Source organism: Haliaeetus leucocephalus, unplaced genomic scaffold (assembly GCF_000737465.1).
Source record: "Haliaeetus leucocephalus isolate CR32 unplaced genomic scaffold, Haliaeetus_leucocephalus-4.0 Scaffold263, whole genome shotgun sequence".
Lineage (NCBI taxonomy): Eukaryota > Metazoa > Chordata > Aves > Accipitriformes > Accipitridae > Haliaeetus > Haliaeetus leucocephalus.
This window is the reverse complement of record NW_010972699.1, coordinates 81,729-107,155: the sequence shown is the minus strand read 5'-3', so window position 1 is coordinate 107,155 and position 25,427 is coordinate 81,729. Positions and strand designations below refer to the sequence as shown.

At 44.0% G+C, this 25,427-nt stretch overlaps 1 protein-coding gene across 1 annotated transcript; it reads left to right on the top strand.

Moving 5' to 3' along the window:
* The first annotated feature begins 3,961 nt into the window (after positions 1–3,961).
* Positions 3,962–25,000, top strand: PDE6B (phosphodiesterase 6B, cGMP-specific, rod, beta). The gene is made up of 22 exons (XM_010569168.1): positions 3,962–4,529; positions 6,889–7,041; positions 7,378–7,467; positions 9,105–9,245; positions 10,306–10,380; positions 10,468–10,532; positions 11,603–11,669; positions 11,815–11,862; positions 12,044–12,193; positions 13,190–13,333; positions 13,923–13,988; positions 14,589–14,735; positions 16,310–16,417; positions 17,416–17,525; positions 18,531–18,618; positions 19,193–19,293; positions 20,600–20,707; positions 21,464–21,527; positions 22,275–22,349; positions 23,284–23,367; positions 23,645–23,801; positions 24,942–25,000. Exons 1-22 carry the CDS (start codon positions 4,119–4,121, stop codon positions 24,998–25,000), a joined length of 2,511 nt encoding a protein of 836 aa, XP_010567470.1. The 5' UTR covers positions 3,962–4,118.
* The last annotated feature ends 427 nt before the right edge of the window (positions 25,001–25,427 follow it).

Sequence of the window (25,427 nt, the reverse complement as noted above, 5' to 3'; positions counted from 1 at the left end):
TCATACACAGCCTGATTCCTGGACATTGAAATAATTCAGGGAAGTGGCTATGAGATCCCAGGAGACCTTGTCTCCTGCCATAAATCTGACCTGGCACAAGGAAAGTCCACTAGATCAGAAAAACTGCCAGAGCACAATATGCTCAACTGTAAGAGGAGCTACACTTCACTTCAGACCTCCTTCAAAGTCCCGGTGATAGGAAACTTCATTCCTTTGGGATACCAGAATCCAAAATGCTTTAGTCCCTTGGCAAGTTTTCAAACTGATTTTACTTTACCCAGTCCTTTTCCCTCCCTATCATTGTGGGATGAAACAAGGCTTGTACTTTACAGCACATTGGAAGGGCCCAGTTTGATACTGAGGTGCAGTCTTTGGAAGGCAGAAGGATGCCTCTGGCTTTCATTGGGCCTTAATCATCAATAAAATCACTCCCATCAGGCAGGTTTACACTGTTGCAAATGAAGTTTTTCCTGGTGTCCAAGCAATGGTTTCTTCACATATAACTGATCTGAGAGGCCATGGACTGTGGGAGGCTGGACCCACAGAAAAATGTTTTTCCCTCCAGCTGTAAGAAGTTGTCTGTCCATACCACTTCCAGCAGGCTGGTGTCATTACATGTGTATCACTTTTGACAAGAGGCGTTCACTGGGAAAAAGAATGGTGTCTCTGTTTCCAGGGGTATCTAAGATAAGGTGAGAGCCATCTCTTCCCACTGTTGTGGAAGCCCTTTCAGTGCAGATCTGAAATCTGTCCTACATGACTATGGAGAACAGACTGTTCCCTTTTTCTTAGCAGTAGCCTTTTCTAAAATTGGGGACTGTATTCTTTAGGAAAGAGATGACTCAAAAGAGACATGACAAACCTCAGTCTTTCCTCAGAGGTCACATTCTCCCACTGTCTTCCGGGTGACATATCTGTTTAGTACAACTTGGCATAATCTGTTACACAATAGAAGGTTCATCCTAATGGATGTACATGTCCTCCTGCCTGGTAGTGTTGACACATGTTCAGCCTGTGATAAGCCCAGATAGTGACTCATCCCCATGAATTCACCAGGTGACTGTCCTCCACATAAGTAGGTCTTTCCACGCATCCTTGGTGATTTCTAGTCCTCTTCTGTACACTACTGTCTGCAATATAGTTGGTGCTCACATTTACAGACACCTGACTGTGGCTCATACGCTGGCTTTAATATGCATTTTTCCACCCATCAGTGGAAATACTGAGATGCCCTTCATCTAATACAGCCTCCACTGAGAATCCTACTCAAGAAGTTCTTGCATTTCATTCGTAAGCTACTAACAACTCTTCATCTTCCAAATAGATTTGCCACCACCTTTTAACTGTTTCATCTAAGCCCTCACCTTAAGAGACAGCATATCTTGTATGTCATTTCCTCATGAGACAAGAGCTGTGACTGTTGTTACTTTCCTTCTGTCCAGTCATCTTACTCTGACATGGACGAAATTATGCCGGTATGACAGAGTTTGCTCTTGGCAAAACCACACTTGCTCTTACTTATGTCCTCTAGTTATTTACAGAAACATGTTTGTTCTTTTTGTAGAAGCTATATTTAAAGCAGTCTGTTGTGGAATTCTCCAGTTCTTCCTTTGTTCTCTTTTGCTGAATGAATCATTACATCTACCTTTTCCCGGCATTTCAGAACCTCAGAATATCCTCTGTTAATTATCAGAAAAAGCCAGTAATAGCTTAGAAGTTACTTCATACAACCCTCTAAGCATTTCAGTCCTTCAATACTTTCCTTGCTATTCCTACTCTTCCCAATATGACAACAGAAAATGCTCATTGCCTTTCATGTTCCTAATTTAATCTAATTTTGGATCTTGACCTTTCTGACTTTCCATTTTTACTCATCCCTGGTATTTTTATACTAATCTTCAATAATTTTGCCATGCTTACACACTTTCTGCCTGTTTTTCTCTTGCTTAAGATCAACAAGAGCACATAATTTACAAAATGGCCTGTTTTTTTCCAGTGTCAAACTCTCATTTCATGGTCTCACTCACCTAAACTGTCTCCCACCCTCAAGTTCTCAGCTAGTTCTTTCCCTTGCTGCCAGTCAAAACCAAAGAAAATTTTCTTTTGCTCTTTCTGCCACCCTTTGTACCCAGAAAACTGCTGCAACATGCAAGACCTTGCTGAACAGCTTGCAACTTGAAGTGTTGCCATCCCTACAGATGTCAGGCAATTAAAATTCCCCACTGCCACCAAGACCTGTGCTTGGGACAGTCCCACTTGTTGCTCACAAAAAGGCTTCATCCACCCCCATTCTGGAGACCTGGAGCAGACCCCCACCGTGCTACTGCTGAGCAGGTCCTTGTCTCTCCGTTAGAACATGGTTGTTGGAGGCAGTGTATGCACCCCTTGCATACATCACCTCCTCCAGGTCTTCTTGACCAATAATTCTATTTTAATAGCCTGACTACGAGAATTACCATGTCTCTGCCATGCTAGCATAAAGGCATCTAAGATATTCAACCAGTTGACCCAGCAACTTTCACACTGCATCTCCAGTGACCCAGGGAACTGAAAGAGGTAATAGGAGAAAATAGAATTATAAATAATAGATTTATAGATCTTTGTCTTGGTTTCCACTGTTTTCCCTGCAATCTTCTGAAGTCTTCTGAAGGATTCTGAATCCTGAATTCTGAAGGATTTCTCTCTAACTCCCTTCCCCTATACCCCCATGACTTTATGTGAGGGTATTCACCTCCTGTTTCAGGGGTGGACACGAGTGGATCAGCAGCTATATGTTCTGTCCTCCCTGCTGATGGGAGCCAAGGCCCTCCTGACCTGTCCCCCTCCTGACCTGCAGACCTACCTGCATAAGTATTTCTAACACTGTCACCACAGCTCTTTCTCTTGTCACCCTCCTCCCAGGCACCTGTGTTCACATTTGGACTGGTTTACATCACTCCTGGCAGTAGTGCCAACGCTCACAGGCACAGGCAAGCTAGACTTTTACTCCCCGAGCAGGTGAGCCTTGGTTATCTTCCAGCAATGCAGTGGGTGGGACTTACCCCTGTTCCCCACTGACAAAAACTCTTGTGCATTGTTTAATTTCCCTGAAGAGTAGTGGCCTCTGTGGCATTTTGCTTCCCAGCATGACGCTGACCCTCGCCTGCTGTTTGCACAGCACGGTGGCTTCACTGATGTGGAACAACTTCTGTCCCTCACAGCCATAATTCCCACCCTTTCTCCACTGATAGTGATGAGGGAAATTTTTCTCCCTTCCTGAGTGTTTTGGGTTTTTTTGTGTCTGCAGGGCTTCCCATGATTCCTCAGCGTGTTTCAACCCAGCCACCCCAACCTGAAGCTCTCCAGACTCCTTCCTAAAGGGATGCTACTAAAAGGCATGTTTTCCTCTCCTGGTTCTTACTAGCAAGAAGAAAAGGCCGCAGACCTTGCAAATTAAGTTCAAGTCATGGACTAAAGCATTCAGGATTGGTGCTTCCATTTGAGAACAGACTTTACAGCAGCAGATAAAGAACCACACAATAGTAGAGGGAGCCCTGAAAGAGCAGCGTTACCTCACTATTTTTGTTCTGACCACTGTGCTCTTTTGTGAAGGTTGCACTTCCTACTACTGCAGGGAGCTGGGAGAGCAGAAATAATAAGATGCTCACCTTGTTAGCCAAGGATTAGACCCAAGCAGTATATATTTAATTAGACTTTAAAGAGCTTATTTCAATGTTAGGAGATGCACTTCTTCCCTGTTGCTGCTGCCTCAATATAACTGTTTCAGTAAGTGTTCTGCTTATCAAGAGAAAAGAGACTGTTTTCAGATATTGTGAGTGAGTACTCAGTTTTTGTTTGCATATAGATTAAGAAGAAGAAAGTTGACCCAAAGGTCTTGTAGAGGTCATCTAATCTGTTTGGTTGAGAAGATCTGTCCTCCCACAGACTCACCTTCGGCACTATAAAGGAATACCTCTTCCTGATGACAAGCTCTCTTTGCACCATTACCTCACTCTTGGTCATTCTAGAAGCAACATCTTCTATTACAAAAATTTAGGAACTACATTGGAAATTAGAGTGCTGTTTGCATAGGCCAGATCTTTGGACTACTTCCTGCCAGAAAACCCAGGGCATTCACAATGAGCATTAGTGAAGACGACGTGGAGAAGTTTCTTGATGGCAACCCTACTTTTGCCAAGCAGTACTTTGAGAAGAAACTAAGAACAGAGTCCTGGGATAGTAATGAGGGTGAAATCCTTTTTGAGTTGATCCAAGACATGCAAGAAAGCATCAACATGGAGAAAGTTGTTTTCAAGACCTTGAGAAGAATCAGGTCCCTTATTCACGCTGACCGCTGTAGTCTTTTCATGTACAGGCAGAGAAACGGCACGCCTGAACTGGCAACAAGGCTTTTCAACATCCAAGAGGGAAGCACGCTGGAGGAATGCCTGGTCTCCCCAGACTGCGAGATTGTCTATCCGCTGGACATAGGCATTGTGGGCTATGTTGCACAAACCAAGAAAACCATGAACGTCAAGGATGTCAGTGAGGTAGGTTTGCCATTTATTCATTCATTCGGTAGAAGAAAGGCTCACATGCTTACTAGTACAAAGGGGTCAAGAGGTAGCAGGGTGTCTTGGTGCTTGGTCAAACCTCGTGTTGTGTAATAGCTGTATAGAGGAAACCAAACTACCAGTAGCAAGTTGCTTCCAATTTCATTTATGGAGCGAGGTGAAGCTAAGCACATTAATTACACTAGGTGTTAACGCCTGCAAACAAGTGCACTGTCACACCTTGCCTGTCTAATTAAAAAAAAAAACACCAAACAACAAAATCACATCTAGTCCAGCAGAGAAGAGAGAGTGCAGTACAGTCAGATCTGCACTGAACGGACATGAAGTTTTACACACACATTTATATTCCATGAATAATTGGCAAAGAGAGACATATCCTTTACAGTGAGTCCAGAAAGGGTTTTCTACCACAAATGACATTTGAAAATGTTTGCTGTCTGGTGAAGCTTGTGCCAAGGGCATTTAGAGGCATGTTTATCAACCAGAGAGAGTGGACCTCAGAGCAGGTGAGTTAACTGCAATCTGTGTACAAGTGATCTTCATCACAAGCAGCAAGAGACAAACTTTGACCAAAAAAACTCTTTCAGCAAACACTGCACACTGTGATACCAGGAGGGATCCAAGGAATTTTAATGTTTTATTTTTATGCCTTCATGACAATATTTACCCCCCCTACTCCTGGGTTGAATCATGTAAACCTGAATGGCAGCAATAACAATCGGCTTGTTCTAATCATAGGCATAAAACTAAAATCCATGTGACCCAATTATGGCATTTGGGATTACTCTATCGATTGTTTGTTAGTTACAAAGAGACCATCTCTTTATCCATCCGTTTTTTGCTCAATACGAGCATATCCAAATGCTTCAGCAAAACTTTGTTGTCCTCCACGGAATGTACTGAGACATTGATGTGGTTTTGCAAACTTTTTTTTTTGGGGGGGGGGGGGGGGGGAGGGGGGGGGGGGCATAAGAACGTGACTTAAACTTTTTAAATCTTTCTGGCTTCAGACATTTCTCCAAGAATATGGAAGGATTTCAGTGCTGTGATCCAAGTACTACACTCCAACTCCAGTGCTTTCAGGCATTGCTGTAAGGCAATTCCTTTGAAGGAGACACAGAGACTAAGTGCTTGGTCTACCCCATTGGCAGGGAAGGCCAGTAGTGGGGGAGGTATGGGGAGAAGACCTATTAGGGACTGATTTTTTTTTCTGGTGCATCCTTCTGAATCTGATCAGACCTTTGGGGCTTTTTCTAACCCAGCTAGAAGGACTTGTAGCTGACAAGTTATTCAGCTGAGCAGAGAGAATATCTTGGGCCAGCAAGACCATGCCTGCACTCCCTGTTGACAGGTGATGATGGTGTCAATAAGGCCCTGTGCAGGTGAGGTGATGGACCACCTGCCTTCCCTGCACTACCCTTTCTCTGCTTTGTTTTCTTTTGCAATAGCGGGACAGTGACATTCACATAAGGAACAACTGGATGCGTTCCCTTTGGACTGCCCCTACAGCATGACCTAGCGCTCTCCCAGTGGTTTGAATGGTGATTCCCTCATGGGCAACTCCCTGTGCAGCCCAGTCCATAACAGTGCTATCTGCATATTGCAACTGCTGCCAAAATGATCCTGGGGCAGAAGGAGATGGGTTGCTTTCAGGGACAGGGGGAGAGTGCCAGGAACCATGCACCACTGGTGCCAGCTGCATCCTCCATTGGGACACCTTCCCTGCCATCTACCATCCCATGCACAAAGGCCCAGCAATATGGGAGGAAATACCTGGCAGAACATTTTCAACAGAAACAGGGGTAGATGGCTTCATGGAGGCTGCAAGCTGACAGCAGCTTCAGGGCCCAGGCAAAAGCAGAAGAAAAATGAGGGTGAGTGAACTTCCTAGTGACTGTACCAGACAGCACTGGTCTATAAGCTGTGGCTACACAGTGCTGCACGGTAACTGGCTGTACCCACTTCGCAGTGTTAATGAGAAGTCAGAGGAAAGGTTGGAGGAGGTGCCATGAAGAATGTCAGTGATCTGAGCACGACCAGTGGAGAGCCTCCTTGTTCTGACAGAGTTTGACATGTTAAAGCTTATGATTTGCAAGATCTTTGCAAAAAGTGAAAAGGTGCAGGTCTTGCAGTCAGAAGCCACAGCCAGTTCTCTTGTTGCTAGTTTTATCACCTGTACATTGTCCAATTTTCTGCTAATTCATTTCTCTCCCTCAATAATTTTTTAAGCAAAACTTTCTTTAGGCAGCTTACTTTGAGAGGCTGTGCTTTAACTTGGTTTTAAGACTACAGATGTTGTGGAAAAAGCTTAATTTGTAAATTCTCTATTGAACAGTGTGCCCAGTTCAGTCCATTTGTTGATGAGCTCACCGACTACACTACGAAAAGCATCCTTGCAACACCCATCTTGAACGGCAAAGATTTAGTTGCTGTCATTGTGGCTATTAATAAGCTGAACGGCCCACACTTCACCAGCTCTGATGAAACAGTAAGTGGTCAGTAGCTCAGTTTCTATCAAGCAGTTGTCGCTTTTGTCACATAACACAGACTTTTCTACACTAGGGATGTCTGCTTTGGTGAAGGTCCACTGGTGCAAATTTCCCTACAGGGGACTTACCCTCTTACAGAAGAGCCTTATTATGAGTATGCTTATCTCAGAAATCTTTCAGAGAAGTTACAGTGAGATAAGCCTCATCTCACACCAGTGCAAAGCAAAGCATTTGTCCAGGGGAATTACAATGACGTTGCTAAAGGGGTGTTATGAAATCTAGTGTACACGAGGCTGCTACTACATTCAACTCAATCTCATTGTTTGCCTTTTCAGCTTTTTCTGAAGTACTTGAATTTTGCCTCCTTGAACTTGAAAATTTATCACTTGAGTTATCTTCACAATTGTGAGACTCGAAGAGGCCAGGTAAGAGTGAAAATGCAGAGTGAAAAACAACTGTTGAGGGTTTAGCAGTAGGACTGGGGGAGGTAAGGAAGAGGCTAGAAGATAAAGTGGACACCCAAGAAGTGGAAGGCCTAATGCCTCCCACAGGGTGCTCCAGTCTGGGGCTAAACCCAGGAGTTCTGTGTTCACATATCACTGCTGCATCAGCAAGTCCCACAGAAAGGGAGGAAAGTGAGAACAAGATGCAAGACACACTGCTAGTTCTGCCAATAGTTCAACTGGAAGACCTTCGGCCATCTAGACCTAAAGGTCTTTGAGAGAGTTAATATGGTTCATTGTGTTAGACTTAAAAGTACCAAAGTACAGAGTGAGTAAATGACATTCTCAGAGGTGGTCTAGGATTTCAATATTGCAAATCCCAACTGCAAAGACTGGGGGAATACTGTAAGTAAGTAAATTGGTTTGTGCAAAGACAGTTCAGTCTGCTTGTGCTCAGATACTGTGTAAGAGTCTTATTAGAAGACCATATAACGCATTTTGCCTAACTCCTTTACACCATTCCATGAAATGACCATTCTTCAGGTGTTTCTCTCCGTCCTCCTCCCTGGGTTTGGGGATTTCAGCATTATTTATCGCATGCTGTAAAATGCCAAAAATAAACCATTGCTCATTTTCCTTTAACGGTTTGTATGACAACACCACTATACTATCCAAAGGATGTTCAGAGGCCAGTGACGTTGAACATCTCAGACTTCATAGGAGTGGCACAGTTGTCCCAATTTATGGGTTAGAAACAAAGACCAGTGCAGCTCAGAATTGTCAGAAATATCTACTAGCACCTAGTGAAGAGGTGAGACATACATTTCATGACTGTGGCCACATAATGGTACTTCTTGTTCAAACCACAGGTCCAGTCAGCTTCAGGTAGTAGCTCTCAGTGCTTCTGAAGCACTGCTCTTCATGTCTCCTGGGCTCAGAAAGCAAAGCACATACACTCAGATACAGGCATACATGCACTAGCTAAGCTAGGCTATTGCATAGATGGCTTTCTTACCATTTCGGAGAAAATTAAGTTCTCCATTAGGCCCACAAAGATCCTCCTTGTGCTACCAGAAATACTTGCCTAATCTGCTGCATAACCTGCATTTTTACAAATGAAAGAGCCTAAGAGCAACAGCTTTCTTAAGCGTACACCTGCAGGGCACAGGATGGGGAAAAGGACCATAGGCTGATGTGCACACAAAGCAGCTGTGCAAAGGCTTTGAGGAAAGTGTTAATTTGGGTATTTCCAACTCCAGCCTCTGGAATTTATAACACTTTTGGTGTTAACTGGTTTTGGATGCAAGATTTTACTTATGAGTATAAAATGTAAGTGGGGCCATCTCTTTATCTAGCACTACTACTTTTTTGAGCTATATTTTTAAGACTGGACTTTTACATAGCACTTCACGATGACCTGACTCTTCCTCAGAGTGCATCTTCCTCTAAGAATTCCCAGTGTGCATAAGCAATCCTTTTACATTTTGCAGTATAGGTTGCTATTGCACTTTTCAGGAACTGTAGTATAAACCCCCAATTGTTTCCTTGTTACTCCAAACACATTTGGGAAGCCCAGCTCTTAAGAAGAGGCTATGCTTACATTTGGATTTTATCCGCAGGTGCTGTTGTGGTCAGCTAATAAGGTTTTTGAGGAACTGACAGACATCGAGAGGCAGTTCCACAAAGCTTTTTACACAGTGAGAGCATACCTGAACTGTGACCGGTACTCAGTAGGTCTCCTGGACATGACGAAGCAGAAGGTAAGCATTCTTCATATGTGTGTTGTACAGCTTTCTGTGTTGCTGCAATCCACTGAGGGGTGATGTGTGGACATAAGTTTTACTGGGGCAGCCAAAGTGCAAGCTAGCTTTGAGTCATTATTCTTGCTTTGGTTGGCATTTTTTTATTCCATTGTGCAAATAAAGAGCTGGGGATAAAGAAAAGAGAGGGAAAGGGAAAAGCTTATCCCTGGAATGGGACTGTCAAAGGAGCCAGAGGCTGGGAAGACAAAGGAAGGGCAAATGTGTCTGACCATGTCAATACTGGTCAAAGTCTAGACCATAAGCACAGCCTCACAAAGTCTGTGGTTATTAGAAGTATAGTGAGATACCTGTGGAAATCCCCAACAACAAAGCAGCCACCTTCCTCAAGGACTCATCCATGTGCATGTTATCCAGGCTTTTTGGTGAAATTTGGCTTCATAAAAATAGGCTGACAGAATCTGAGTTACCTCTGCAGCTCTGATTTGGTCTGATTGTTTGCACCTTTGGCAAGCTTTATGTGGGAGTTAAACAGCATTCTTGTCATCAGAGCCCTGCTTTATTCCATGGTCAGGCTGGCTGAGGCTACCATGAACTTTGATGTCCACCACGTTGCCAGAGCCTTCATAGCAAGCTGTCTTGTGAAGAGGTGTATTAAAAGATCATTAGCGTGTTAAAAACACTTTGATCAGCATTATAATGTAGCCTAGGAAAAACAACAAAAAAAATTTCACTTTAGCAAGCTAGCAAGTAGTAGATCAGCCCTATGGCCACACTCTGGAAAATGAGAACACGTAAAATATTGCCATAGCCGTTTGCTCTGTGAATACAGCCTGTGCTGTTCACTGACTGAAGCAGCATCCTGTGTATAGGCAGTATATGACTATATACAGCCATATAGTGCACCTGACACTTCCCAATTTAGATACTTCCTAGTCTTATTATTTCATGCCTTGTTTACACAGTAGCAAAACCAGCATGGTAGAGAAGTGGTTACTTTGAGGTTCAAGGCAGAATGCACTTTCCTACTCTAAAAATCCTTCTTTCATTTTAAAACCAGGAATTTTTTGACCTGTGGCCAGTCCAGCTGGGAGAAGTTCCCCCCTACTCAGGACCTCGCACCCCGGATGGCCGAGTACGTGAGAACCAGATTTCTTAAACTCTCTCCTGTCTGGCTGGATTGACACACCACTAATTTTAACACCACTCTTTTTATTTGTAGGAAATAGTCTTCTACAAGGTCATCGATTATATATTACATGGAAAAGAAGACATTAAAGTCATCCCGTAAGTGCCCAGTTTCTGTATGCTAGGTACTGACATGAAGTGTAGCTAAAACCAAGGTTCCCCATGATGTAAAGTCATTCAAGAGGAGATATGCAAAGGACCAATAGAAGACTGAGTAAGAGAGCCAGAATTAAGTTGGTGCTTTGACTCACATTTCTGTGGCACAAAGATTTTCTCCAGGATATTGGGATCCTGGCTTGCAAGTCAGGCTCCAAAAGTCACTGCAACCAGCGATTCTTTTTAGACGCAGAAGTGAACTGCCTTGACTGCCTGCAGTTTTGGCACTCTCCTTGCCAGGCTGAGGCATCACTCTTGCTTGGTGCCTTCTCTGTGTCAGTGGCTGAGCCCATCCAGGTTGCCCTTGTGTTGAGGCACCTGCTGTCCCAGCCCTGCCCCTCACCCCTCTGCTACCCTCCCGACCTCTCATGGTCAGTCCTGCTCCCCTGCCTGTCTTCCAGCTTACTTGTTTCTCTTTTATCCTCTGGTCACTGACCCCATCTCAAGGCTACCTCTGGCCTTTCCTCTCTTGACACCACGTTGAGACTCCCTCTTCCTGAAAACCACCCTTTCTTCTTGCCACTGAATTTTTCAGAGGAGCCTTGGACACCCTGGACAAATCTGACACGACAGGAGTTTTGCCCAGTTCTGGTCACACCTCTTTGCATCGGCTTAAGTGCTGCAGGAAAGGCCCCCATTGCTTAGGTACAGCAGTGTTCAAAAGTTCAGGCTGGCAGACACTCTTAGCTGGGAACTTCCTTTTATTTTTCTCTGTGCTGAAGGTCTGAAACATGGCCCCCACTCCCAGGAATGACTTACGTCTCTGCAGACTATGATATTTTATGAGTTACTGAATGAGTCTGTATTGAATCCTTGCAGGAAAAGTATTAACTTAGGTGAAAAATTTTTGCTCACACACAGGGGTCCTTTGAAAGTAACATGACTGTTTAGTAACTAGAAAGTGAAACATGTAAACATGGATTGTGCAATCAGCTGGATACATTTCAGCTCCATGATTGTTCTTCAGTAAACATATATCCTTTATTTCCCTTATGCATTTTTCTTTCATTCAGAAATCCTACCCTGGATCACTGGGCACTAGTTACTGGACTGCCAACCTATGTGGCTGAAAGTGGATTTGTAAGTACTTAGCTTAGGCTTCAGCAAGGCTTTCTGAGATGAAGTCATACGAATGCTGCTTTCTCATCAATTCAGTTTTTTGTTTTGGTATTTAAACTTCTCATTGCCCATATTGTAAAACTTTTTCTTTTGTGTGATCCCCTAGATTTGCAACATTATGAATGCTGCTGCAGATGAGATGTTTAACTTTCAGGTACCGTGAAAACTTCCAGTCCCATCAAGGATTCTACTTTGTTTGCAGAAATGTAATTTAGAGTCAATATTAGGCATGTAAATATTTCTTTAGCCTGTAGTCTTGATGTAAAATGGGAGTGCTGATGTATTTAGGAAACATATTAAGTATATGGTGTCTTTCTGCTTGCTGTTGCTTCAAGGAAGGTCCTTTAGATGAATCAGGATGGACTATCAAAAACGTTCTCTCCATGCCAATAGTCAACAAAAGGGAAGAAATTGTTGGCGTTGTCACATTTTATAACAGAAAAGATGGGAAACCATTTGACGAACAGGATGAGACCCTCATGGAGGTATAGTTTCTTGCTGCAGCTGGAAGTAGTTCATATGGTTGAGAGACGTCACTATTGCTCATTGTACACGGGCAAAGCACTCCCCAGTCTTTTGCAGCTAAGTGAGTTTCTTTGTTGCTTATAGAGGTGCTATGCATCAGCTTGAAAGTTTTGAAAGCAACTATATGAAATACTGGGGGGTTTTGTCTTAGAAACCCTGCTGTGTTCACATCATTTTTTTTCAGCATTCTTGGATTGGACACCTAGCCATGAGCAGTTATGATATACTAACATGACCATTCTGACCTGTGTTCACATACATGACAGCTGGCTCACACTGGCTGGGCAACTCCCTTGAGAAATTACACAGGAATTATCTGTGTAGCTAAGATACAAAGGGTGGCCAGTATCGAATCTACGAACAGCAGCTTGCTGCTTAGAAACGCTTCTATGCTAGTTTCAATCCAATATAGGTATTCAGCTCTTGACATCTGTTATCAATCAGAACATTTGCTGAAATAGACTTCTCTTATTAATCAAAAAGACTGCCAAAAAAAAAAAAAAATCGGTTTGAATTGACCGCTGGACAGCAAACAAGTTGAGAGCAAACACGGTGTGTGAGTAAACATATGTGAAAGGTAATGAGACCACCTTGCTCTCCCTTGATACAAGGGTTCCTGACCTGCTGTCACCATCGTGATACCAGCCTTTCCACAGGCATGGTGACACTTGCAACAACACAGAAATAGCTTTCCATATGCTGAACTAGACAGAGGGTCCTCGAACCTCCACAGCATGGATGCTCTGGAAGCCAAGGCAGATTCAATAGCTGGGGAGCTGCTGTGCTGAGGAGCAGGTAGAGGTTGGGAGCAAACACACAGTTGCTCATTGCTAGACTTGTGGCCAAAGTGGAGCTTGTGTTTCTCTAAAAGTATATCATGCAGTGTTATATTTCTGTGTCTTTGAGGAACAGATGTTTTGTTTATTTCACCATTTCCTTCTTCTCCCCTCACCAAGTCCTTGACACAGTTCCTGGGTTGGTCTGTGCTCAACACAGACACGTATGATAAGATGAACAAGCTGGAGAACCGGAAGGATATTGCTCAGGATATGGTGCTTTACCATGTGAAATGTGACAAGGATGAAATACAGGAAATTCTGGTAATGCCTTGCAACATGCAGCACACCCCCAGGTGTACTGGCCTGCCTGGCCTGTGACATATGGCACAGACATAGGTCTCCCATCCCACAGAAATGCTTCCAGCCACCATCATGTGGAGGCAACACCTGGGCCCCAGTTACTGCACAGCAGAACAAGTTTTTGTTTTGGCTTTGTGGTCTGCCCTCCACCTCGGCACACTGCCACGCTGTGTCCTTTCTAATTTCCTCAGCAAAGCCAGCCCTGGAGGTGGGCTCACGCAGGTGCTACTCAGGGCAGGGCTGGAGGAGTGGAAGAGGAGCTGATTTATGTCCCCAAGACCTCCTTAGTGCAGAGGATGTGGAGTTAGAGGACCCAGCTGGGATGCTGGCTCTAGGGAGACATTTGCAAGTGGGGGAAATACAAACCAAAATCAAGGAGAGGGAGAACATTTTTACCGGGAAGAATGGGTTGAAAGACCGGAAATAGAAGTAAGGTCCAGAAAGGAAACACAGTTTGCATATGAGAGCTGCCCTAGATTGCCCCAAAGCTGCACAGTGCAAAGTCCAGTGGGGTTTGGTTGCCAGTTTAACACATCCATGCTCTTTGCAGCCAACAAGAGAAAAGCTGGGGAAAGAGCCAAGCGAGTGTGAGGAAGAGGAGCTGGCAAGCATCCTGGTAAGAGCAATGTACCACTGGAATGGACAGCCCTGGCAAACAAATATTGCCTGAGTGCATGCAGGGAAGATTTCCCAGTGTTCACACAGTGGTACACATAGACAGGGCACTTGGTGAAGGGCAAAGGCAAAGCATACCCTGCCCTCCTCTGCTGTGTGAGTTTGAGGTTATTACTATCAGATGCCTTCCCCAACTCCTAGGGAGTACCTGCTCTCTGCCACTTTATCTCAAGGGGTTCAAAGTCCATCTGGAAACATATCAGCCACCTTGACTTGTCACGCATGTTGTTCTCTGGAGTAAATATGGAGGGCTGTAAGCCTTCCCTTGTAAGACCTGTCAAACTACATCAAATCAACAAGAAAAGTACTTAACAGAAAACAAGCAATATTTCTTGCACTTGACCAAAAATGCCCTCCCTCTTCCCCCACTAATGGGGTTATCATGAAAAGCTGCATTTCAGTCTATTTATGTGTTATATTCTAAGAGGTAAAGTTCCTAGCAGCATCAGACTGATAAATTTCTATTAGGGAAAATCCATTCCAGGTGTTTCTAGGGATGGCATAAGTAGCACAGCAACAAACCATCCCACCTCTCTTCCAGAAAGAAGAACTCCCGGGGCCCACCAAGTTTGAAATCTATGAATTCAGGTTCTCTGATTTTGACTGCACTGAGCTAGAGCTGGTGAAGTGCGGCATTCAGATGTACTACGAGCTCGGCGTGGTGAAAAAGTTCCAGATCCCACAGGAGGTAGGAGCTGGCAACACATAGGGACTCCCATCCTGGATGGCCAGCAGACACTGCATGGCTGAGGTCCCCATGCATGCCCTGCACAGCTCATGGAGTGGCTGGAGGTCTGGGTTCACAGGGGCTTGCAGGGAGAGGGGCGTGCGTCCTGAGCCCCCTCATCCCGCTGAGGGCAGGGAACCCCCCTCTCAAAGCCCCTGGTCCCTACATGCAGGTTTGGAGCATGAAGCTGGCCTCTTCTGCTCTGCACTGCCTGATGCAGCTGTGCGTTTGCTGTCGGGTCTATACAGATGGGGGCTACACCATGCAAAAAATTGCTTGCCCTTGCTGTGTCTAATGCCACTCACAGCCGCAGTGTAAAAACACAGTTTCCAGGTGCGACACAGGGCAGTGCGTACTCATGTGCATGTTTCGTTTGCTATATAGTATGTACCCTATAGCTTTCAGCCAACATACACTGAAACACACACTGGCAGGTCCCTCCGCTTTTCTTTCCCCTGCAAACACAGACGTGACTTCATTTGGTGCAGTTGGTACCATCTTCCTGACTGCTGGCGATAGGAGCGGTGTGACCCTGTGGGCACAAGGACCCCCATAGCCCCTGATGTGCAAGTTCACGGCTTTTGCCACAGTTCAAACCGCTGCAGGACGTGTGAAACTGGCGTTTCGTTTCTGCAGCTCTGCTGCTCCCCAAGGGATTTCTCAGCTCATCGTGTGAAGTTTATTGCCATCTAGTGGGATCTGGAGGTAGCTGCAGGAAGAGTTTTCACCCTGGAAAGGCAGGCTGGGAAGTAGGAAGGAAGCGAAGTGTCCTGAATGGGAATTACTGCTGTGCTGCTTACTTATAGCATGTCAATGTCAAAAAGTATTCAAAATATCTGCTTTGGAACAACTAATCCCTGATACAAGTGTGAAAAGCAGTCATTCTTTGCTGCCACTCTGAGCAGCAGAGCTTTTAAAAAATGAAAATTCATCCATGATTAATTTGCTCTCTAATGAGAAAACCTATATAGCTACAAGAGGTAGCACACATAGAGAAGTATAATGTAGAGGTGAAAAATAGTTTGCTATTTAATGCCCTATATTGTAATTATTTAGGTGATATAAACACTACCCGTCTCTCCATCTATGGACCCATATCCCTTGAAGAGAGATATCAGTATTAGTAAATCGCAAGGCATGGGAGGGGCAAATCTTACGAGTGATAACATAGAGAAACACAGAAATTCAATAAATTCACAAACAGTAGGATGAAATCTCTTTTCCTCTAGACATTGCTGTTTCTTCTTTCCCCCACAGACACCTCTGTGATTTCATTTTTCTTAAAAAAAAAAAAAAAAAAAAAATTAGAAAGCAGAGAGCTATGTTTTAGTGTCCCCTTTAGCTCACCACTGGGCTTTACTATAACAACATCATCAGTGAAGCCTGATGGTATTACAGCTTCTGATTCCTTTCTGGGGCCATCTCTGTAGACTTTGTCTGAAACTCATCCATGACTTCTGTACATGGTCTTTATTGCAAGAGCAATGGGCAGGAGCTTCATCACACAAACTAACATCCTCTTCTCCAATTTGTAGGTTCTGGTAAGGTTTGTGTACTCAGTCAGCAAAGGCTATCGTAAAATAACTTACCACAACTGGCGCCATGGCTTCAACGTTGCGCAGACGATGTTCACTCTCCTGATGGTAAGGTAACACCACCCCAGTTAATTCTGTGGTATGGCTTTATTTACAAGAGGTCTTCTGTTGTGCCCTGGAGATATGCAGCGCTCCCTTTGAATCCTGGTGTAGGATAAGAGTTTGTCACTCCTGGCACAGGTCCTGCTAAATAAGGTCTCCATTCGCCTTAAGTGACAGTCCTTGCGTTACACTTAAAGTTGCAGCCAATACTGGCCAATGAATGGAGTGCTTTAATTTTCTTGGGTACAGATGTGTATGGTGTTGAATAGCCTCCAGATTCAATCCTTCTACAGGGTAGGGGAGAGAAACTACAGGACTTCCCTTCCTCCAGTAGTTTCTGACAGTAAGAGCCAGAATGAAGTTAGCTGGCTGGGATGGAAGACAACCTCACACTTTCCATTTCCAGGCAGGACAGGTACAGGTGTAAGTCTATCACTAGTATGAATGTGGCAAGTGCCGTTTCTCACAGGCTCTCAGGCCAACAGGTGCCCCAACAAGAAAAACAAGTGTCATACTGCTGCTCCACACTAGGGATGGACTAGCACCAGGACCCAGTGCAGATGGTATGGCCCACACAACTGGCAACAGAATTATGCCTAACACTCCTGGACAATCCTTTGGGTGATTCAGCTTGGAGACCTCATTGCTCAGAAAGAAGCAGAGCCCCTTCGCAAATTACTTTGTGTCCAGTGACAGGAGGGGTGCTTATGAGGACCTGGGTGTCCCTAGGGCACAAGGCAGCTGTAGCTGCAGGTAGCCAGCATTGCAGGTAGGCATGGAGCACATATGCACAACATGCATGCCTACCTGAGTCTGAAATATTCCGTTCCCAGCTGCTTTCCCATTTTAACCTAAATGTACCATGTATTGCATTTAGCTTCACAAGTATTTTCAGTTCTCCTGGACTGTTTCAGTGAGGAGATCCCCAGCACATAGCAGTCACAGTTCAGTACCCTTTCCTGCAAGAGACACTAACAGATGCCATGCAAATTCTCACCCTCCAGACTGGCAAACTGAAGCGTTATTACTCAGACCTTGAAGCCCTTGCAATGGTAACTGCTGCTCTGTGCCATGATATTGACCACAGGGGAACCAACAACCTTTATCAAATGAAGTAAGCACTTTCCTACCACTTCAAACCATTTACTCTTGTTCTCGTGTGGAGCGGGATCAGGCTATGATCACATCAAACTCCAGTACAGCTCTGTTTTATACACAGAGGTAACAACCTTCTTTTGCAAATAACCTTGTTTTTTGGCTTGCTACATTTGAGCTTATGCTTTGGTCAGTGGGGAAACTGAAACTTTGCAGTGCTCTCTGGGGCTTTCGTTAACTCCTAGCAAACCTCCTTTGGTTAAAGAAACACTACATTACCATTACAGGGTGGAACAAGTGCAGCACAGGCATCTAGTGGCCTGAGCATAACAGGAGGCTCAGGGTGCCACCAGGAGCATCCTGGACATAAGAAGCCTACTTTTTCCTGGAAGGTATCTATGGAGAAAGCACCATGCATGGCACTGCCCTCACCACGTGCAGAAACAAAGCACCTATGAGTGTGAGAGTGCTGGTCTCAGTAGGTAGTTACTAGCTACAGAAAAACAGTTGCATGATTTCATTGATTGGTCAAGCCTCTGTTGCTCACTTAAAGTAATGTCAGATCACAGCTCTCCTGCAATGCTTGCTGGTTATACTTTCTTACTGTTTTCTGGAGCTTTTGAAACATGCAAGTGAAGCTGGCTGGGTACAAGAGGGTCTTGCTTTTCAGCTAGGAAAGTGTCCAAGGACTGCTGGTTTTTCTGTTCCTATGACTAGATATCAACATGTATTTATTCAGGAATTAAACAAGCTTACTATGCTGGGTAACAACAGTCCAGTCATAAAGAACATTTTGGGTGAAATTTGTAGTTGGAAGACTGTTTTATACAGTGTCCAAATAGTTATAAGCTGTGTCACAAAAGTCTTTTACTAGACTGATGTCATTAGCTATTAAAAATATTACTCTTAAGCCTTTTCAAATGAGATGAACTTGTGTGTTTGACAAAATTAAACATAAAATGGGACACCTCTTTCTATTTTAAGTGCTGCACTAACATCTTTAATTTTTCCTGTACGCAACCAGATCTCAAAATCCTTTAGCTAAACTTCATGGATCCTCAATTTTAGAGAGACATCACTTGGAATTTGGAAAATTCTTGCTCTCTGAAGAGGTTGGTAATGAACTGTAATGTAAGGACATGAATAATTTACCTTCCGGGAAGTTTTTCAGCAACAACAGAGCTGTCAGCTTAGCACAAGACCTTTCTCTGGTTTAGATACCTGAGAAACTGCAGCTGCCTCACTCCTCAAGTACTCTATGTTCACCCAATACCAAAACGCATGGGCTTCCTAAATGCATTACTTGGTTTCCTCAGAAGACATACCGTTATCCCCATAGGAGTATGTTAAATACAGGATTGTCCTCCTGTAGCCCTACTGACAGGGCCAAGGCCAACACACTCCCCCAGCTAAGTTTTCATTTCAGACAAATTCACACTGGGTCCAGGGCACAGGGTTTGGGCACATGCTGTGCAACAAGTTTCAGGACACTGACCATGTTCAGGGAACAAAAGGGGATGCTAGGCACCAACATACGGTGAACGGGGCTCACAACCCTTGCACCTTAGAGGAGCAAGCTAAATCTATTTAAAAAAAAAAAATGGTGAGCACATTCAAGAGAGATGGCAAGGAACTCACAACACCACAGTGCTTGGATTTTGCAGCTCCATTTCCTTTGCTTTTCAGTCGCTGAATATATGTCAGAACCTCAACCGCAGACAGCATGAGCACATGATTCACCTGATGGAAATTGCTATTATAGCAACAGACCTGGCACTCTACTTCAAGTAAGTCAGTCACATACACTGTGTGTGAAGGGCAGAAAGCAGCTAGTACTTTGCAAAGGCAAAATGTGATGCTTTGCTCTGAGAGCTTCCCCGTGCAGCAATCCTCTTCACAGACACTGCCTTTGGGAGGCTGCCTTTAATACTGACATCAGAGCTGGTGGGGTGAGCTCAAATTGTTGAAAAGAATTTTTAACTTTTACTCATTAGATTACATACATGACTTTTTAACCCTTTATTTCCAACAAGGCTGTGCTATATGATCCCCTAACAGAAACAGAAGTCTGATTTTTTTTTTTTTTTACTTAGCACTTCAGCACTAAATGTACTTATAAATGGTGAATGGCGTGGCCAGGGCTACGTAACTTCTCTGGGTGAGCAGCATAACCCAAATAACAAGTGGTCCATTGTAGGTGAATATAGTCATAGTCTATTTCACACCCAAAAGCCCCAAATGCCAAACATCTTGGAGCAGCATGCACTGACTTCCTGGGACATAAGGCTGGACTTCAACAACATATGACTTCCTAATTAGCAAGGAGCTTTCAAAATACACTGCTGAGACCAGAGATTGCTTCTGTGTTTTGCACTGAAGAAAGATTATGCAAAATATAAACAGTCCACAAAAGAGGAATACAAAGGAGGGTGCAACACCCAGTCCTCTTACTCCAGATGTAGGATGGCTGTATGGGAGCAGATACCACTACTTCCTTACCAGGTGGGAACAAGCCAGTCTTTGGCCTCCTTGATCTATGGTCTGCAAGTGAAGGCTTGGTTGAGATCAAACCCAGGCAAAATGATATGGACAGAACATGTACACAAGTCACTTTGTGGATCTGGCCTAAATGTCTTCTCTGCTAGCATTGAAACAGCAGATTTTTCTGGATTTCACACCACTCAAAACATGGGTGCATTGTGCATAAACACCTCCCCCGAATTTCCTACATATATTTAGGTATATAAATAAGGTTAACAGGGCCAGACTAAGTATATAAAGCCAGTAGCTTTCTGCCAACAAAGGGGGAAGCATTTCTCGGCTGACATAACTTGCAGCAGCTCATACTTTCAAGTTCCTGTTCATGTCTCACCACTATACTTATTTTTAAGTCGTTTACAATAGTTTCCCTTACTTAAAAGAAGCAGGTGATGGTGCCTGGATTTGTTGGGGGCTTCCTTGAGGACCTAAATGCCAGGACAATATCTTGAAATCCTTCTGGAAGGATTATCAATACCAGGATCAGCCATCTGTTTTTAACACACTTGTTTCCTTGTTTTTGAGCTTTTTCTTTTTTCTTTCTTCCCCTCAAAGAAAGAGAACAATGTTTCAAAAGATCGTTGATGAGTCCAAGACATATGATAGCATGACTGCCTGGACTGAATACCTATCCCTGGAGACAACAAAGAAAGAGGTTGTAATGTGAGTAGTTGGCTCTGGAAAGGTGAGAGATGCAGTCACCTGGTTAGAGCTCCAAAACTTGCCTTGTGCTGCACTGAGTGCAAAATCAGCGTGTGATACAGTACTGTCCACTCAAATGTGATCTTCTGGAAAAGCAGGGGAAAAAAGCTTAAAGTGGTTCTTCATCCCAATAAGTGACTGCTTTTGGAGTGTCCTTCTGGTCATATACTCCTAACGAGATGCAGGATCCCTTCTAGCCATATACTCCTACCAGACCACCCTGCACCCCACAAGCAGGGGCAGTCTGCAATGGCAGATCTACAGGAATCCAGTCCATGAGCTGTTCTTCCCAGAGGCAACCAATCTGAGTTGCACAATGCTGTTGTTGTGACTGCACAGGTGCTTTGCAGGATGCTATGCACTGGCGATGAAGTGCACCCACCACCTCACTGCAGTCTGCACTGCTACACCTCCATGAGGGAGCCAGCGATGTTACTGTAAAGTCAAGAAGTTCAGCCCAGCAGTGACTAAAGCAGCAAACATCCTAGTACCAGAAGCAAGCAGTTCCCTAGCATAAATCCATTTTAATCAAGAGAGCAACCCTTGATGAGTGTCCCAGTCAGATCCCAGGCTGTTACAGCAACCTGTCTGTCTTTATCTATCACTTCAGCAGGGACTGGGGGATACCTGGCACAATACTGGGGCATGAGCATCCTGACCCTGCAAGAGATAGGGTGCAGGCTGTAGAGAAGAAACTAATTTCTTTCCTGTTTTTAGGGCCATGATGATGACTGCCTGTGATTTGTCAGCAATCACAAAGCCTTGGGAAGTCCAGAGTAAGGTCAGGTGCTTGATATAGAGTTAGATTTCTCTAGCTTATGTTTCAAAGTAATACATTTTCCTAAGCTGCTAGAAGCTGAATCAAAGTCTCCTACCAAAACTACCAAAAGGACTTTAGAATAACCATGGTTTTCATAGATAAAGCAATCTTTAAGATTCTAGTTGTGAATTCTGTAGAAAATTCATGTTTACAAAAAAGAAAAGAAGAAAACCCAAGTATTTAGCTTTTTTGGTTACATTGAGGTTTTTTGCATGTAATGTATGGGTTCTTTTTTTTTACAGCAATACCTGCTGTTTGCTCAGTTGTTTGATTTCCTTCAGGAGTTCCTTCCTGAACTGTACTTGAGCAGTTGCTAAGTAAGAAACATTACAATTTAAAGGAGGATAAAAGAAATAAAACTCACCTTCCTGTTCAGCATGGAAAAAGGACAGCTGAGAAAATCATAATAGGCAGCCACAACGGGGACCAAGAGGCAAATCGTTGAGGAAGACACACTGGAAATGTTTCTTAATAGATGAGCAGTGGACTAATGAGCTCCAGTGCAATAAGGTTGTTGAGCTGTCACTACATGGCTGCAGTCCCACTGCCACTGCTGCCCTTCCCAGGAGAAAGGCTGGGGCTGGGGTTGGACACAAAGCGACAGAGGGGCTACAAGTGAGATTTGCTTCATGGTGGAGACCAGAAGCACATCAAGTTGTAAAGCCGAAGTCAGTGCTAACTTTTCTTTTTCCCTCCTTGGCAATGTAGGTAGCTCTCCTGGTAGCAGCTGAGTTCTGGGAGCAAGGAGACTTAGAAATAAGCATCCTTCAGCAACAGCCTATTGTAAGTACCATGTGAGAGCCAGACAGTTCAGTTCAGACAGCAAGTCTCAGCAGAGACTTACTACAAGCAATGCTGCTCTCAGAGCATTGTGTGTCTTCCTGAAATCACCATGCCTGCCAAAATCAATTGGAAAAGTGGGTACTCAGCTAGGGAAGACCCTCTGTGACAGAGCCTCTTGTCCAGCTCTCTATATAGTTAGATGGGTCCCAATGGCTGTGAACCAGCATGGAGTGACTCTCCCCCTGGAGACTTTGTGTTGGTCCCTTACAGAAAAAAGCAAAATTAATTACATACATTGTAGAGGAAAGCACAGTTTCCAATAAAGAGAAAAACTACAAACACAAACTTCGTAGAGTCCAGAAATTATTTCTGGTAAACGGAAATGCATTAAAGCAGTGGGGTTGAACATATTTTTTCTGTTATAATAACAAATACTTACATTTGCCATTGAAAGAGCCAAGAGTCATTCCTTAATGCAGCCTCCAACTATGTGATTTGGGTTTTCTTTAAGTAGACTTTCATATACCCCCTCTACCCACAGAGGCATCACAAATGATAGAGTAAGCAGCAAGGCCATGTAAGAATATAATTTCATGTTCAGTTATGTTTTAGAGAATTGAAAACGTCTTCAGCACTTTATAACATGAACCTTCTCTCAGATACCTGATTGAGAGGTGCAAGGGCAAAAACTCCCTGTACTTCTCCCCATCCACAGACACTGAAATAGCTCTCTCAAATTTCTGCTAAAATGGCAAAGGAAATGAGCCCACTTCACTCCTCTGCAGCAGAGGAAGAGGGCTGTGATGGACAGCCTTTACTGACAGCCTGGCAGAACTGCCAGGCTGGCACAACAAGGCAATTTGGGGAAAAAATAGAGGTGTGTCTTTCAGTGAAGTGTTCTCATAAATCATGGTGAACTTGTGTCCTCCCACAGCCCATGATGGACCGGAGGAAAGCTGCTGAGCTTCCGAAGCTTCAAGTGGGTTTCATCGATTTTGTGTGCACGTTTGTCTATAAGGTAAGCAAAGCACACCCTTGCACACCCCATCCTTCTCAACAGGGATTCAAAGCTGAGGTAAGTCCCGGTGCAGCAACACCAGTCAGGGTGAGAGAGACAAGTAGAGGAGACAACAGCTCCCTCTCTCTGGGGTATTGCAGCATGGTCCCTCTTTGTGCCAATAATGCTTTCCCTGCATGAGCCTGCCGGGGAGGTCAGGTGTCGGGATCTGTCCTAGGGTATGATGGACAAGCACTGCCTCTGCGCTGCGTTGCACTGACAGGTGTGTTTTCATTAGGAATTTTCACGTTTCCACGAGGAAATTCAGCCTATGCTTGATGGGCTGCTGAACAACAGAAATGAGTGGAAGACCCGTGCTGATGAGTATGATGCAAAAATGAAAGCTCTGGAGGAAGAGAAGAAAAAAGAGGAAGAGAAGATGGCTGCAAAGAAAGGTCAGAAACAATATGTAGCTTTTCATTCCTAACTCAAAAACATGCTTATGTGATGCTCTCCTAGATCTGCAGAAAGCTTTGCTGACATGGCAGAGTCAAATGCCCAGAACAAGTTTCCTCAGTCTTGCTCCACTGGCAAGGTTGAAGACAGCTTGTCTTCAAACCTGACACCATGACAGGCTGTCAAAAAGGCCACCTGCTCAAATGCCCAGGAGCTAGTGCCTGAGAAACTAGCGAAACTACATTCAGCACCAGTGCCCATGCAGCTGGGGACAGCAGACAGTCCTTTGCAGTATATGTATGTCCCTGGAAAAGAGCAGGGAGACATTGCTTTGTACACAGGGGCTGTGGTCAATGTGCTGTCCCATGGATCATGAAGCAGAAGTTAAGACAAGCTAACACGCTCCTAGGGGGAACAGTTGAGGAATTACAGTTCATGCCATTTCTAGCCCAGATTAGGTACTACCTAGAAGCAAGCATTAGTAGTAGTAGTAGTAGTACCTATTTTGGTCAAATCCATTTTTCTTCTTCTGTGGGCCCAGCCTGGGTACCACTGAAATCCATCAGCTGCAGTGGGCATTGGGTGAAAGCTTGTTTCATAGCCTGAGGATTTGTTTGACTCTCAGAAAGGTGGAAGCAGAAGGCTCTCCTGGCCTCTCCCAAGTGTCTGAGGAAACATCTGTCAGAACTTGGTGACTCTACTCCACAGAGGCTACATCTGAAGTCTCCTTTTGTTCCAAACTGGACCAAAATCCCAACAGCCCATGGGGTGGACATTCCTCAAATGACAGTGTAGAAATTACTACAGCCATCTAGATGTCTTATCTTAGTTTAATTCATAGTAATTAACTTAAAATATCAAAAGTAAGTATTTTATCTATGATTTGGAAAACTTGTGAAGAATTTTTCCCAAGTAATCAGTATTTAAGTGAGGAAGGTTCCTACTAACTGTAAAACACTCTTTCTAAGAAGTCTTACATGTATGATTACTTTGCACAGTAGACAGCTCTAGATATGGGTACTATAGGTATGACCTACATTGATCATTGGATAACTTAAAAATGCTAAAAACCTCCTGTAATGACTGAGAAGGACTTTTATGACTGTACCTCTAATTCTGTGTTTCTTTTTATATGGCAGATGGAATAACCTGTAATGGAGGAACAGCTCCAGCTTCCAAAACCTGTAGCATACTTTAGACCTGTTATCAATGCAATATATGCCCCAAAATAAGAATGCCCATGATTTAAAAATAAAATTAAAAAAAACAAATCATGGCATACAAATACATTCCTGATTGGACGTTCTGCTACTTTAATTAGGCTTATGACCAACCAGGGAAGGACTAGATGTTGTTTGCCTTAATTGTATCTCTTCCTGATGGTGAAGAGCCAGTTCTGTCCTGTCTCTTGCTCCATTTAATGTACCTGATGTCAGATGGCATACGGCAAGTCAGAACAACGTTTGGCCCAATAAATCAGGTTGCATGACTATGGAAGAGCATTTCTCCTGCACTGAAACACTTCTTACCCAAAGCTGATGGGGCCAGTTGAATTCATATTCTGCTCCATACAACCCCATGTGATTGACAATGTATGCAACCATAGCCCACAGAGCAGGAAAACT